Genomic DNA, 14,122 nt, shown 5'->3' with positions numbered 1-14,122 from the left:
TATTTATATAAATATTTTTGGGTTCCCATCCTTAATCCTGAAGGTCACATAAAAGCTCAGTTGCACTGCTTTAGACATATACCACCAGCCAAGCCTGGATCAGACTCCTCACGGAGGAAGAGCCCTGGGAAGCTGTCCCAAGGGGCGGGACGGTGGCTGTGTGGTGGAAGCCCTGACCGCGGTGAGGGGCGGCCATGAGCTCTGTCAGCCTGGCCCGGGGCAGCCCCGGAGGTGCCGGCGCCCTGCGGGGCCGGTACCGCACTAAGGCCGGGCCGGGACACAGGAAGAAACACCGCCCCGCCAAGATGGCGCCCGCCGGGACGCGTGAGGGGAGCTGCTTCTGTCACGTGACTCCGCTCCACCCAATCAGCGTCGGGTGACGCCTCCGTGGCGGGAAGGGGCGCGCGGGAGGAGTCGCTGCCTCCGTGACAACCAATCAGCCGCGGCTTGGCGGCGGGGCCGGAGGGGGAGGTGTCACGTGCCTCCTCGCCAGCCAATCAGCGGCGGGCGGCGGCGGCGCCAAGATGGCGGACGATAAGGTGAGTGAGGAGGGCCGGGGCTGAGGAGCCGCCGGGTCTCTGGGGAGGTCGCGCCGGTTCCTCCCGTGGAGGGGCGGGAATCACCTCCGTGTCTCCCGCAGGACTCGCCGCCTAAGCTGAAGGACCTTGCCTTCCTGAAGGGGCAGCTGGAGAGCCTTCAGCGCAGGGTGGAGGACGAGGTGCAGGCCGGCGTGGGGCAGGTAACGTGCGGGCTCGGGGCGGGCCGGCCGGCCACCCCCTTTGAGAGGGACTGGTGGGGGAATAAACTAATCCCCGGGAAAAAATAACCCACAACTCATTCCTGGGGCACGTCCTGTGTGGCCTCCTTCCCGATCCTTCCCGGCCGTGCCTCACTGTGCTCTCCCCTCAGGACGGATCGCTGCTGGCATCGCCCTTACTCAAAGGCTTCCTGGCGGGATACCTGGTGGCCAAGCTCCGCTTCTCCGCTGTCCTGGGCTTCGTGGCCGGCACCTGCACGGGGATTTACGCTGCCCAGAACTACGCCGTGCCCAACGTTGAGAAGACGATTCGGGACTATGTGAATTCACTGAAAAAAGGTCGGGACTAGCGAAGAGGAGGCTGGAGGCAGCAGGGACTGCAGAAATGGTGCTCCTTAGGTAGCAGGCACAGAGCATCCCCAGGGCTCTGCGAGGCACATCATCTGCACCTTTCTTTTCCCTGGAAAAGGGCTTTGCACCACATCACTGCGACACATCGGGGGGCTGGTGATGGGTGTTGGTTGGGCATCGTGGCAGCAGTGATCACTGCACTAACCCACAGCAGCTTGAGAGCACTGAGGGGCTGCCAGCTGCCTTTTCCCTTCGCCTTTCCCTGTGCCCCTGTGGACGGAGGGGCTGCTGCGCCCAGTCACCCGTGTGCCCTGTGACCCGTGTGCCCTGCCACCCAGCCCACGGTGTGCCCTGGCAATGTGCTTTGTGTGGCTTCTCAGGAAGGCTCATAGTTCTCCTAACGAGAGACAACACCCTGCTCTCCTGCTGCATCACAAATGTTGCAGGGAACATCCTGCTTGAATCAGGCTCATTAAATTCTTGGTATTTGGTCTCTTCAGTGTTGCAGGGTGAGAGTCTGTCTGGCCTCTCTACGCTGACAGCAGCTCGCTCGTGCTGGCTCTCGCCTGGAAATGGGGATGTTTGGGAACGCTGCTGGCTCTGCCAACAGGCTGCTCCAGAGGGGGCTGTGGGCACTGATGCTGCTGCTGTCTGTGGCCATCTACGGCTCCCACGCCCCCCTCCTGACCCTCTGCAAGGTGGACGGGGCCATCCCCTTCAGCTCCACGTCTGTGGTGGTCCTGGTGGAGCTGGCCAAGCTGGTGCTGTCCCTGCTGTTCCTGCTGGCGGGGCCGCGGGAGCCGCGGGCAGCGGCCGTGTCCTGGCGTCACGCCGCGCCCTTCGCGCTCTCGGCCCTGCTCTACGCTGCCAACAACAACCTGGTGGTGCACATGCAGCTCTTCATGGACCCCAGCACGTTCCAGGTGCTCAGTAACCTGAAGATCGTCAGCACGGCGCTGCTCTACAGCCTGCTGCTGCGGCGGCGCCTGGGGACGCGCCGCTGGCTGGCCCTGCTGCTGCTGCTGGCCGCTGGGGTCGCCTACAGCTGCGGGGGGCTGCGGGGGCCCGGCCAGCCCGGCGGGATGCGCCTGCACGTCACGCCCGTGGGGCTGCTGCTGCTCTCCGTCTACTGCCTCATCTCCGGCCTCTCTGCTGTCTACACCGAAGCCATCCTGAAAAGCCAGGCGCTGCCCCTCAGCCTCCAGAACATCTTCCTGTACTTCTTTGGGGTCTTGCTCAACCTGATGGGCTCCGTGTGGAGCGGCACGGAGGGCGGGTTCCTGGAGGGCTTCTCCCCCTGGGTGCTGCTGGTCGTGCTCAGCCAGGCTCTGAATGGCCTCATCATGTCCGTGGTGATGAAGCACAGCAGCAACATCACCAGGCTCTTCGTCATCTCCTGCTCCATCCTGGTCAACGCTCTCCTCTCTGTTGCCCTCTTCAACCTGCAGCTCACCCTCCTCTTCTTCGCGGCCGTGGCGTGCATTGGCCTGGCTGTGCACCTGTACTACGGCGTCACGTAGTCACTGCCTTCCTGCCACATGTCCGGGCAGCCCCAGCCCTTCCTCAGGGCTGGAATCACTCCTGGTGAGTGCCTGCACGGCTCCAAGGATCCCCCAAGGAGGAGTGCCGAGGGGGAGAGCACCCTGTCCCTGCTTCCACAGGGAAACTGCGCCCTGCTCCAGTCCAGCCAGGCTCTGTGCCATGGGGCTCCCGTGGGACCAGCCTTAGGGGGGTCCTGAACCCCTTGTGCATGTCTCATAGCCTCAAGGTGTGCCAGGGGAGGTTCAGGTTGGACCTTAGGAGTAATTTCTTCACAGAAGCGGTGATTAAACATTGGAAAGGGCTGCCCAGGAAGGTGGAGCAGTCACCATCACTGGCGGGGTTAAAGGACTGGATGTGGCACTTAATGCCATGGTTGAGTTGACAGGGTGATGTTGGGTTACAGGTTTGACTCGATGATCTCGGAGGTCTTTTCCCACCTAAATGATTCTGGGACTCTGTCTCAAGTCCTCAAGCTGCTTCCCCGTACCACAGTGGCCTGGGAGTGCCCTGGCACTAATTGGCCCTGCTGCACCTCCTGCCAGCCCAGCATGGGACTGGTGCTGTTTCAGCTCCCATGGATGCTGCTTGGTCCCTGCCATTCCTGGTGCTGCTTCCCTGGGCCTCTCTCACCTCCACGGCTTTCCAGCCTAGCCCCTGCCTGGAGCCCTGCAGTCCTCAGGCCCCTTTTCCCCTTCCTGGGCACAGTGTCTCTGCAGAGCAGACAGGGACTGGGGCATATGGGAACTTTCACCCGCCCCCCCAAATTGGTACCAAGTTTCTGGCAGGCAGAGGCCACGCGGGGTATTAAAGCTGCGGTTCAACAGTGTCCGTGTGTCTGTCCAGTGTCTGCCGCCCTGTGGGACAGTGGCTGTGCCCCTTGGGACAGGTTTGGGGGCCAGGGGTGTGTCTGAGCCTGAAACACTCATGGGTGAGGGGCACCCACTTTATTCCATGTGGCTGCAGCTGAGCCTGTGCTCCCACAGGCAGGTTCCCAGCAGAGCAGGGTTTTCCCTCGGGAGCAGCAGGCAGGAGGGGAGGCTGTGTGTGGGATAACTCGTGTGACTGGGGCTGGGTGCAGGATGGCTGGGTGCAGGGAGGGGCCCGCAGGGACGCAGTCCTGCCAGGCCAGCTGTCCCCACGCCTGGGCGTGGCTCAGGGGCTCTGTGTGGTGGCGTTGGCCGTGCCTGCCCGTCGGGCGTCCCGCAGGTGCTGGTTGTGCTCGGCGAGTTCCACAGCGTCCCGGAGCACCTCCTGCAGCAGCGCCCGCTGCCGGCGCTCCAGGGCCTCCCGCTGCTCGTCTGCCAGGCGCTGCTGGTCCCGGAGCACCTGCGGGATGCCCGGGGCGGTCTGGCACAGCCCTGGCACAGCCAGAAGAGGTGTCCCCAGCCCTGCGTGCCCACCTGCAGCAGGTGCTGTCTGCAGGCCTGCATCTCCTGGTGGTGACTGTGCAGCAGGGCCTCCAGCTCCCACTCGGCCGCCTCCCGCTCCCGCAGCGCTGCTTCCAGGCTCAGGCCCAGCGCGGTCACCTCCCGCTGCCAGCGCTCTGTGTCCCACTGTGGGGGACAGGGACAAGGTCAGGGCAGCTCCAGGGTGTCCCTGCTCCCTTGGGCTGCACTAGGGAGAGCAGTGCCAGGGGAGGAGAGGCTGGAGCTCGCAGTGCTGGGCTCTGCCCGTGCCCACCTCCCCGCTGTGCTCCTGGGCTGGCACAGCGCTGGCCCTGAGCTCTTGCTGGAGCTGCCGGCAGTGCTGAGCCCGCAGCCGCTGCCGCTGTGCCCTGGCCAGGGCGCGCTGCACCTCCAGGGATGGGCACGGCTGGCACCGTTTCCCTGCCTGGAGGAGAGCAGAGCGGGCGGGGATGGCACCAGGGGCCGGTGCTGGCAGTGCAGAGCTGGCTCTGTGCACAGACCCTGCAGGCTGCACTCACGCTGTCACATGCAGGCTGTGGCTGTGACACTTTGCTCTGGGATGGCTCCTCCTGCCGCCCCTGCCCTGCGCTGGCCAGAGCTCGGCTGCCCCCTCCCTGGCTTCTGCTGTCACCCCGTCCTGCTGTGTGGGGACAGGGGAGGAGGATGAGTGTGATGTGGGGGGCTGAGGAAGGACGTTCAGATGGAGAGTGAGGCCTTTCCCACCTTGTAAAGCCATGCTCTGTGCCCACGTATCCTTCACCCAGGTGTGGGATGCATGCCTGGCCCCACGCTCCGGCTCTGCTGGCTCCAGGCTGGCACTGGCCGGGGGTGTCTGGGTCCCAGGCCGCTGGCCTGGTGCTCTATTCCCTGCAGAAACCTGGTCCTGTCAGAGAAGGAGATGTTACAGGGTCACAGGGCTTTTCCTGCACCAGACTGCGCCTGGGTGAGGGGGCCTGGCCTGACCTCTGCCCACCTCAGCACTGGGCTGGTGCATCTCACTTGTCCCAAGCACCTCGGCCACCGCCTGCTTTTTCTCCCACCTTTGATTCTTCAGCACCTGGAAAAGGGGATCTGGAGGTCCTTGCTGGGTTGTTTCAGACCTCCAGGCCCGGCATGGCTCCAGGGACACATCTCACTCCTGGGGCAGCTTCAGCCCCTGCCCTCAGTGCTGGACAAGGATCTCGACACCAGGATGGGTCAAGAGCCTGCGCCTTACCCAGCCCAGGGAATGAGTGCCATCCCAATTCCATGGATCCAGGGGCATTCCCCACCTGCAGCTCCCTCAGGGCTCTCTGCAGCTGGGTCACAGCTGCCCTCTGCTCAGGGAGGCCAGATCCAGCCAGCAGCTCCATCCGCAGCCCTCGGATCTCCCTCCGGCGCACTGCCAGCTCCTCCTCAGGGTCCCAGAGTGTGGCAGAGATGGTCTTGGCCACTCCCTTCACCCTCTCAGCCAGTCCCAGAGCTCCCAGGATCTCCTCTCTGGAGGTGTCTGGGAGAACAGCAAGCCCTGGGCAGGGGCCATGGGGGGCCACCAGCACAGGGGGTCCAGGTGCGATGGAGATGAGCGGAGCTGGTGTCCAGCTTCCAAGGACTGCAGGTGTCCCCGGGCAGCAGCCAGGGACAGAGTGCCAGGTGTGGGACAGGATGGGGGGAATCCTCAGGGAGAGGGCATCCAGAGTGTGTCCCAGTCCCAGGGGCTACCTGGCAGCGACACACAGAGCAGCAGGAAGGTCAGGCTGTTCCCCTCCAGCAGCCGCTCCACGATCCAGGGCAGGCAGACAGCTCCAGGTTCCCTGCACTCCCTGCACAAGAGGAGACACCCCAGGAGAGGGCTGGCTCTCACAGCGTCAGCCAGGCTGAACCCCGACCCACAGAAACCCAGGCACGGGTTTTCCAGGGAGTGGTGACACCCCCTTGCCACGGGCTCCCACTGGGGTGTCCCTCCTGCTTCACCTCCAGGATGGAATTCCCTGACCCACAGCAGGCACACGGGTGTGCTGGAGTGGGAACAGAGCTGAGCCCCGTACGTACGGCCTGGGGCAGGGCCTGGTGGCTCCTGGGGACACCAGGATCCTGAGGGCTGAGCGCTGGCGCCTGCCACCCTCCAGCTCTCGCTCCACGGTGAGAGTGAAGAGGCTGCCGGCCCTGGGGAGAGGCCGGTGTGGGAGTGGGGCTGCAGCGGAGCCAGCTCCAGCACCCCATGGCCCAATCCTTCCCAACCTGTGGGATCTGGGCCAAATCCCTCACCCCTGCACAGCTGAGTGCCCGTCGGCAAGGGGCTGCTGAGCGCACCCCTGGAACAGCGCCGGGATGGCACCCAGCCCCCTGGCATAGGCACTGATGGCAGCCCGGGCATCGGGCACGGCCAGTTCTGTGGCCTCCTCCACCATCCTGGAAGCAGAGGGAGACAAGACCAAGTGAGGAGGGTCACACCCACCCCCTGGCCTCACAGAGGAACAGGAACACCCCCGGCTGTGCTGTGGCTGGGCACCGTGCTCCCTGCCCAGCCCCACTCCTGGTGTTGGGGTACCAGCCCCCAGGAGCATCTGCTCAGCCGTGGGGCATCAGGTACCTACAGGCCCAGGGGTGCCACGTCCATCACTTGCAGGGCTCGGCCGTCGGGACGGAGCAGGTCCCAGGCCTTGTCATGGGTGCTGACCTGGAATGAGGGGGCTGCATTAGGCAGGGGATCAGGAAAAGCAGGGTGCTGGCAGCCCACACTCGCCGAGGGCCCAGACTGCTTGTGGCCATGCACAGGTGAGGGTTGAGAAAGGCTGATTCTGGGGTAACTCCCAGCTTTTCCAGCCCTGGCACCAGGGAAGGGCAGAGCCCTGTGTGGAGTTTATCAGATCCCTGGCAGCATCCCAGAGCCAAAGGGCAGGACCCAGCCCAGTGGCAGGAGCTGGCAGCACTCCTGTGCCCATCAAAGCCACAGTGGAGGGACCTTGAGGCCACAGGGAGCAGTGACTGGCCCGGAGAGCCCAGCTGTGATGGGTGCAGGAAGGGGTTAGAGAGCTCCCCTGATCCCACCATGCTGCTGGAGCCTGGGAGGTGCTCTGTGGGCAGCTAAGGCTTCCCACATCTGAGAAGTGCAGGAAAGAAGTGAGAACACCTGGCATCCAAAGGTCTCCAGACCCTCTGGATGAGGGGACCGGATGCCAGTACAGGGAAATGTGTGCTTTTGGCACAGCAGGGTCTGGGGCAGTGGCAGAGAGGGAATGGGACCCTCATCCCTGTTCATCTTGCCCTGCTCCTGCCCTACCTGGACCAGACTGACGGTCTGCAGGCTCTGTGTGTCATCCCCCAAGGCCTCCAGTTCTTGGAAGACGGTGTCGATCACCTGTGGATGAGCTGCGAGTTGTTGGTTCCCTGCCCCAGTGGGATCGGGGTCTGTTGGGTGACCCAGGAGCCCAGCACTGCACAGCTGTGCTGTCCCCTCTCCCTGCCACCTGTCCCCTGTGCCCTCACCTGCCAGACAACGCTCTGGAAGGGCAGCTGTGTCCCAGGGCCATGGGGGTCCCACAGCAGCAGGGACACGCTGTAGCCAAGGGGAACCAGCGCCAGCTGGGGTCTTGCCAGCTCCAGGACTTTCTCCTGATAGGAGAGACAAATCCAGCAGGGCAGGGACAGCATGGCACAGCCACGGCACAGCCACAGCATGGTGCAGATGGCCCTGGCTCGTGTGGCTGGGGACAGGCTACAGAGAAGGACTTGGGGCTCTCGGTACCTGTCCTGCATCCAAGTGGAAAACACCATCGACAGTCAGGGAGCTCTCCTGGTGTGAGGGAGGGGGATAATGTTCGGCTTTCCCCTATCCCAGCATGACCAGGGCAGGGCAAAGGAGGGACTGGGTGCACTGGGATAGACATGGCAGGGGTGGCACAGAGGGCCTGGCACGGGCAGTGGTGAGGAGAGATCCCCTCCCTTCCCCTGCTCTCTGGGAATCCCAAAAATCCCCTACAAGGGGGGGGTCCATAGGGGTGTAGGGCAAGATCAGCCCAAGACCTCAGCCCCCCTCAGGGTCCCAGGGGTGGCAGGTGGTGGGACAGAGCCCCTGCTCCCTCCTGGTTCCCCAGGGACTGTCATAGCCTGGATGTCCCTGCCCTGCAGCTCTCACCTGGGGCTCCTTCCCAGCAAAGAGGAGCTGCAGGGGGTCCTTGCTGCCATCCACCCAGCTTTCTCCTGGCCCTGAAAACACCGAGTGTGGGATGGTGTGGGGGGTCACCCCCACCGGTCCCAGCCCTGTCCTGCCCCCCTTGCAGCCTGGAGCCACATCCCAGGGCTCCACATCACTCCCGAGCCCTCCCGCCGTGACTCAGAGCCACCAGGATGGGGAGGACACCCTGACCCTGCCAGCCCCACCCAGACCAGCTTGGCCACTGCTGCCGGTGCCACCACAGCTGTGGCTGCCACCCTGTCCCTTCGTTCCCTGGCCTGGGGTTCAGGTGAAGGCTCTGGCACGTCCTGAGCTCGACCTGCTGCCTGGTGCAGTCCCAGAGCGGCTCGCACGCTGACATCCTGCTCAGCCTGCCGGGACAGAGGGGCGGGGAGCCAGGCACTCAGCACCACCGGGAGCTGGATGGGACCCCAGGGCTCTGGGCAGCCCCTGGCAGACCCCTCCAAGCCAGCCTGGGCTATTCCCCACCACGGAACTCACCTCGTCCATGGGCAGCGTGGCAGCAGCGCTGTGAGCTGCTGTTTGGCAGGGCAGGGATGGGATCAGTTACCTGGGGGATCCAGTTCTGCTGCATTATTGATGGATGTGGGCAGAGCCAGAGCCAGCCTGGAGGCAGGTGGGTGCCTGGAGCCACTCACAGCACTCACCCCCGCTCCAGGAGCGACATCCCTGTCAGCCGTGGCTGGGAAATGAGGGACCTTGGGCAGCCATGAAGTGACCACAAACCGCAGAATCACTGGAGATCAGCCGCAGCCAGAGGGCACAGCAGGAAATGCCAGTGCTGAGGATCCCTGTTCTCTGTGGAAATGCAGATGGTGGGGCCAGGAGCGAGCCCAGGACAGTCCCAGCCCTGCTTTGGACAGGACCAGGAGGAGCAGATGCACACGTGTCCCTCTGACTGCCTGTTCCCTGTGTGGAACGAGAGCAGTGCCCCTGCCCACCCAAAACCCCCTTAGCTGTGCCTCAGGTGTGAGGCTGATGCCACCTGGGCACAGATGGGACAGGCAGCACTGGGGGCTCCATCAGGAGCAGGGCAGGGACAATAGGGGCATGGTGGGGCTTGGGGGGCTGGAGGTGGCCAGAAGGAATATTCCTTGGGAGGGTGGAGCCCTGGTACAGAGCAGGGCACAGGGTTTGAGGGGTTCCCCAGCACATGGCTGGGCACAGCCAGAGTGGGATAATGCTGGGGGAAAGCCCTGCTCCAGACTGGCACTCCAGGAGCCCCTCCCCAGCACCTGGGGGTCCTGTGAGCCTTCCCAGGGAGCCCCTGTGGGAATGGTCACACAAACCCCTCACATGGCAGGGGCTGGCCCTGACCCGGCAGACAGCCCCGTGTGGGAGCTCCCAAGGGACAGCACAGCCCAGGATTCAGGAGACAGGGATTTCTCCTTCCTCATCCATCAGCCAGCAAGGAGCTGCTGCTCCCTGTTCCACGTCCAGCCAGCCCAGCACCCCAGGGTGCAGGGGAACTGTCTTGTACACCCTGGTGAACACCAGCAGAGCCTTCCCCAGCGCCCTCAGCCACCAACCACCCTCCCACAGCCCGGGGCACGGCCCCACCCTCCCCTCAGGCTGCTCAGGGCTGGTGGCACAGCTCCACAGCCCCTCCACGCCGGGCAGGGGCACACGACACACCCTGGACGTGCCCCAGACCATCAGGATCCACGCCTGGACCCTGTTCAGCCGCTCTCCAGCTCCAGCCTTGGTCCTTCCCACACCCTGTCTCCCCTGATCCCCAGCCAGCAGGGCTGTGTTTGCCTGCAGGTCATGTGTACCTGTGCCCAAACAGAGAGAGGGAGGGACACAGGAACACCCAGGCACAGCCTTAATGCAGGGACAGGCCAGGCCCTGGGGAAGAGGAGCAGGGCTGGGCCAGGTGAGCGCTGCCTGCCTGGCACCAGCCCCTTCTTTGTGCAAGGATATGGAGTGAGACCATGAAGGAATGGCTTCCCACTGCCAGAGGGAAGGGTTAGATGGGATGCTGGGAAGAAATTCCTCCCTGTGAGGGGGATGAGGCCCTGGCACAGGGTGCCCAGAGCAGCTGTGGCTGTCTCATCCCTGGAAGTGTCCAAGGCCAGGTTGGACGGGGCTTGGAGCACTCTGGGACAGTGGAAGGTGTCTCTGTCCATGGCAGGGTGTGGAATGAGATGAGCTTTAAGGTCCCTTTCAACTGAAAGCACCTTGTGATTCTATGATTCTCCCCATCCCCATTTTCCCATGCCTGTCCTTCCCCCACCCAGCCCTTTGCTCTGAATATTCCCCAGCCCTGCATTCTCAAGCTCTCCCTCAGCATCCCATAATCCATTTTCTCCTTACTATGAGAACTTCTCTGAATAACCCAGAACCCAGGATAAACCCATTTTCCTCTTATCACTTAAAAAGTTTCAGGTTGAACCGGGACTCATCCGCCAGTGCCTCAGGTCGAGGTACAAGGAGCTGCTCCAGCTCATTAGCATTTGCGTGCAGGAGTGTTTAATTTACTCAATTTCCTCTTTTGTGGTTTCTCGGTTTTTCTCTTAGGCTGAAGGGCGGCCAAGCAGCATCCTGCCAAAGCTGACATCCCGGCCCAGCCGTGGCCTGAGCTGGAGAGGGACGATCAGCACATGGAGGCTCCAAGGACGGCGGGAGCTGAGAGGCGTGGGGGGCTCTGGGGCCTGGGGCCTCTGAGTGCAGCCAGTGGGAACATGACGGAGCTGAACTCCTCTTGTCCAGGGCAGGTGACAAGGCAGGGACAGGCTGGGGAGCTGGAGCTGGCCGCAGGGAAATCCCCTGTGGGAGGGTGCGGCTCTGGGACACGGCACAGGGCTGGGAGCGAGGGCTGCCGCAAACCTCGGCTGGGCGCAGCCAGAGCGGGACAACCCTGCGGAGAGCCCTGCTCCACCGAGAGCCCCGCACCGGCACCGGGACCCGGGAGCCTCCCAAGGGCCCCGGTGCCCCTCAGGCTCTGCGGCAATGCCCGGCCCTGACCACGCAGACGGCCACGGCCGCGCCGAGCAGGGCCAGGGCCACGCAGAGCGGGGCCAGCACGGCGGCCCGGTGACAGCGCAGCGCCGACACGGGCACCCGTGCCACCGGCCAGCCCTGGTACTGAGCTGGGGAGTGGCACCTGTAGTCCCCGGGCCAGCCCTGCCCCAGGCGCCCCGAGGCCGCCAGCGCCTGCAGCCCCCCGGCCCCCGAGCACGAGCAGCTGAAGGGATTGCCGGCCACAGCCACGTCCTGCAGGCGCTCCAGGAGCTGCAGCTCATCCCTCGGCAGCTCCGAAATGGAGTTGTTGTCCAGGTGGAGGGTGTCCAGCGCGGGGTAGTTCCTGAGGGAGGGGACGGCCTGCAGCAGGTTTTGATTCAGGAAGAGTTTCTTCAGGGAGCTGAGGGAGATGTCTACAGCGCGGAGATGGTTGTGGCTCACGTCCAACACCTCGAGGCTGGGAGGCAGCGGTGTCGGCACTTCATCCAAACCAGTGCTGGACAGGTTGAAATGCCGGAGGGACGCCGGCCACCGGCAGGAGGAGGAGGACGGGTCTGCCACGAGCTGGTTGTGGCTGAGATCGAGGTGCCGGAGCTCCGGCAGCAGCTGCACGCCCTCACACGCGGCGTGGTAGGAGCTCAGGTTGTTGTGGTGCAGACTCAGCTCCCGGAGCTGGGGGAAAGCTCCCTGGCAGAAGGCGGGGGTGAGGCTCCCATCGCTGAGGCTGTTCTGTGCCAGGTTCAGGGAGCGCAGAGCCCTGAACGCCTTCCCGATGGCACAGGGCAGGCTGCTGACGCGGGAGCCGGTGACAGCCAGCTCCTCCAGGGTCTCCAGCCACCTGCTCAGGCTGGAGAAGGCCTGTTCGTGGCCCGTCAGCGGGGCAGACGTCACGTTGTGGAAGCTCAGGGACACTATGGGCAGGTTCTGGCCGTCCATGTCGCTCCAGTCGCCCGTGCCCTGGAAAATGCAACTCCCAAAGGCCAGGTCCTGCACGTGGGTGTAGGAGAAGAACTTCAGCGCACGGGCGAGGAGTATCTCAGGCACCAGGACATTTTCAATAATTACTTTCTGGATGACAAGGGAGCCCAGAGTTTCAATGACGGAGGGGTCCGGGTCCCTGATGGGGAAGGCCATGTATTTCTCCACATCTCCGCCCTGAAACTCCACCACGGTTGCTGGGAGGCACTGGATGATGCTGCCGACGGTCTCCTCGGACAGGTTGTAGCACACGCAGAACTCCTGGGTGCGGTTGAAGTAACACCTGTTTGTTCTGCCTTCGGCCGCCAGCAGCCCCAGCCCCAGGAGCACAGCCGCACTCATGGCGAACAGCCCGAAAACTGGAGGAGAAAAGGTGAACGGCAGCTGAGGGGAGCGCTGTGACCCACACTGGAGGCACGGCTTGGGCAGGCTCAGCCCTGCAGAGGAACCCCTCGGGGACAGGGCACTGCCCTCATCCTCCTGCACCCGCCCAGACACTGAGCCGGGACTCGGGCCGGCAGCCAAACAGCCCGGAGCTGTGCCCTGTGCCACCCTTCCCTCGGCAGGGAGGCTCTGCACTGTCCTGCCCGGGCTGCCTCGCTGCAGGCTCCCGCTCCTAAAGGATCAGGAAATGCCTGGAGACACTACACGTGGAGTTACAGACAGCAAAGGATGTATCAGTCTGGCCAGGGAGAGAGTCCCGGCTCTGTTTGTTCCTCTGTAATCTGGGGCAGGAAATTGCAACAGAGGGCTTCATGTTTTCTCCTTCCTCAGCAATTTGATTTTCTTCTACCACCCAAAAGGGGTGGTAGAAAACGACCCCTGAGGGTGTGAACACATCCCTGTCAGCACCAGAGGCTGGTCGGCTGAGAGAGTCGGATCTCCGATCACAAAAGGAGCGAGCAAAGATTAAAGGCTCCTAAATATGTGCTGACTCGGCTCAGAGGGGGTCTTCGGGGGTCCCCAGCCCCGCCTCCTGCTCTGAGCGGTTCTGCCGCTGGCACCAGCCCTGATCAGCCGCAGCTTTCCTTGGCCACATCCCAAAGCCCACCGAGGACGGAGCTCTCCCTACCTGTCCTGCCCATGCGGGGCTGCACCACCCTCCCGAGGAGCAGCTCTGCTGCGGCACCTGCCCCGAGCGCCCCTCGCTGCGGCTTTGCCCAGTGACTCACCCAGCTCACACCGAAACCTTTCCCTGGCCATTTCTGCTTCCTCCAGCCGCTGCCAAATCCCGGCCTGAGGTGCCAAAGGCTCCGGGCGCTCGGCTCCGACCCTGCGCAGCCTCCCGCAGGATGAGCCCCGGCGCTCCAGGTGTGTTCCAGCTGCCGCTGCCGCTGCCGCTGCCGGCGCTGCCCGGGTCGGGGCCCCACGCCCGGGGCTGGGCAGACACCCCGTGCCCGGCTCCTTGGCACAGCCCTCGCTCCCGCAGTGTGACTTCCTGGACGGCTCGGAGACACCCAAGGCGCTTCTGTTTTGCTTCCCTGCGGCCGCGGGCTGGGAAAGGTTGTGGCCGGAGTGTCAGCGCTGCTCACTTTCCCAGGAAAGGTGACAGAACAGAGCGCCGCCGAGATTCCCCCAGCGCCCTTTCGGGATCAGCCCTTCCAGATGCTCTGGTATTGCCGTGCCTCGAGGCTGCCCGGGTGCTGAGCACCCTGCAGGCAAAGCAGGAGGGCACAGGACTGTCATGCCTGGCATCCAGACCCTGCCCAGGTGCCTGTGTTCTGTGTAGGATGGGGATGGCACAATTCCCAGCCGCTGTCCAGGCAGCCCGAAGCTGCACAGGGCATCCTTTCACCAGAAGGAGACAGAAGTGTTCCAGAAGCAGCTGGATGTGGCACTGAGTGCTCTGGTCTGGTTGACAAGGTGGTGATCAAAGGCTGGAGTGGATGATCTTGGAGATCTTTTCCAAGCTAAATGGTTCTGTCATTCCATGATCTCTCAGGAATT

The 14,122-nt window shown here is 63.8% G+C and overlaps 3 protein-coding genes across 3 annotated transcripts; 2 read left to right on the top strand and 1 right to left on the bottom strand.

Moving 5' to 3' along the window:
- The first annotated feature begins 480 nt into the window (after window positions 1–480).
- On the top strand, window positions 481–1,607 carry SLC35A4 (solute carrier family 35 member A4). The gene is made up of 3 exons (XM_040078576.1): window positions 481–539; window positions 641–739; window positions 910–1,607. The coding sequence occupies exons 1-3, from the start codon at window positions 525–527 to the stop codon at window positions 1,105–1,107; spliced, it is 312 nt and encodes a 103-aa protein (XP_039934510.1). The 5' UTR covers window positions 481–524; the 3' UTR covers window positions 1,108–1,607.
- A 73-nt stretch (window positions 1,608–1,680) lies between these two features.
- LOC120759395 (probable UDP-sugar transporter protein SLC35A4) lies at window positions 1,681–3,476 on the top strand. Its single transcript, XM_040078575.2, has one exon. The coding sequence runs from the start codon at window positions 1,681–1,683 to the stop codon at window positions 2,626–2,628; it is 948 nt and encodes a 315-aa protein (XP_039934509.1). The 3' UTR covers window positions 2,629–3,476.
- Window positions 3,477–3,802: 326 nt separating this feature from the next.
- On the bottom strand, window positions 3,803–13,515 carry LOC120759367 (uncharacterized). Its single transcript, XM_040078549.1, has 18 exons — window positions 13,348–13,515; window positions 11,201–12,534; window positions 8,532–8,583; window positions 8,174–8,244; window positions 7,784–7,831; window positions 7,525–7,650; window positions 7,319–7,396; window positions 6,633–6,715; window positions 6,304–6,447; window positions 6,088–6,201; window positions 5,758–5,858; window positions 5,328–5,545; window positions 5,030–5,113; window positions 4,780–4,939; window positions 4,575–4,696; window positions 4,331–4,480; window positions 4,051–4,203; window positions 3,803–3,976 (listed from the first exon to the last, which is right to left on the bottom strand). Exons 1-18 carry the CDS (start codon window positions 13,376–13,378, stop codon window positions 3,803–3,805), a joined length of 3,243 nt encoding a protein of 1,080 aa, XP_039934483.1. The 5' UTR covers window positions 13,379–13,515.
- Between the last annotated feature and the right edge of the window lie 607 nt (window positions 13,516–14,122).

Source organism: Hirundo rustica, chromosome 14 (assembly GCF_015227805.2).
Source record: "Hirundo rustica isolate bHirRus1 chromosome 14, bHirRus1.pri.v3, whole genome shotgun sequence".
Taxonomy (NCBI): domain Eukaryota; kingdom Metazoa; phylum Chordata; class Aves; order Passeriformes; family Hirundinidae; genus Hirundo; species Hirundo rustica.
This window is presented reverse-complemented; position numbering and strand designations above follow the sequence as displayed.

Excerpts from the sequence above, each read along its gene's own strand:
- LOC120759367 (XM_040078549.1), bottom strand. The coding sequence starts at position 13,378 with ATGGCCAGGGAAAGGTTTCGGTGTGAGCTGG. Across the intron at positions 7,832-8,173 it reads TTGCTGGGAAGGAGCCCCAG|GAGAGCTCCCTGACTGTCGA; the intron begins GTGAGAGCTGCA and ends CCCTCACACCAG. Across the intron at positions 6,716-7,318 it reads AGACCGTCAGTCTGGTCCAG|GTCAGCACCCATGACAAGGC; the intron begins GTAGGGCAGGAG and ends CCCTCATTCCAG.
- LOC120759395 (XM_040078575.2), top strand. The coding sequence starts at position 1,681 with ATGGGGATGTTTGGGAACGCTGCTGGCTCTGCCAACAGGCTGCTCCAG.
- SLC35A4 (XM_040078576.1), top strand. Across the intron at positions 740-909 it reads TGCAGGCCGGCGTGGGGCAG|GACGGATCGCTGCTGGCATC; the intron begins GTAACGTGCGGG and ends CTCTCCCCTCAG.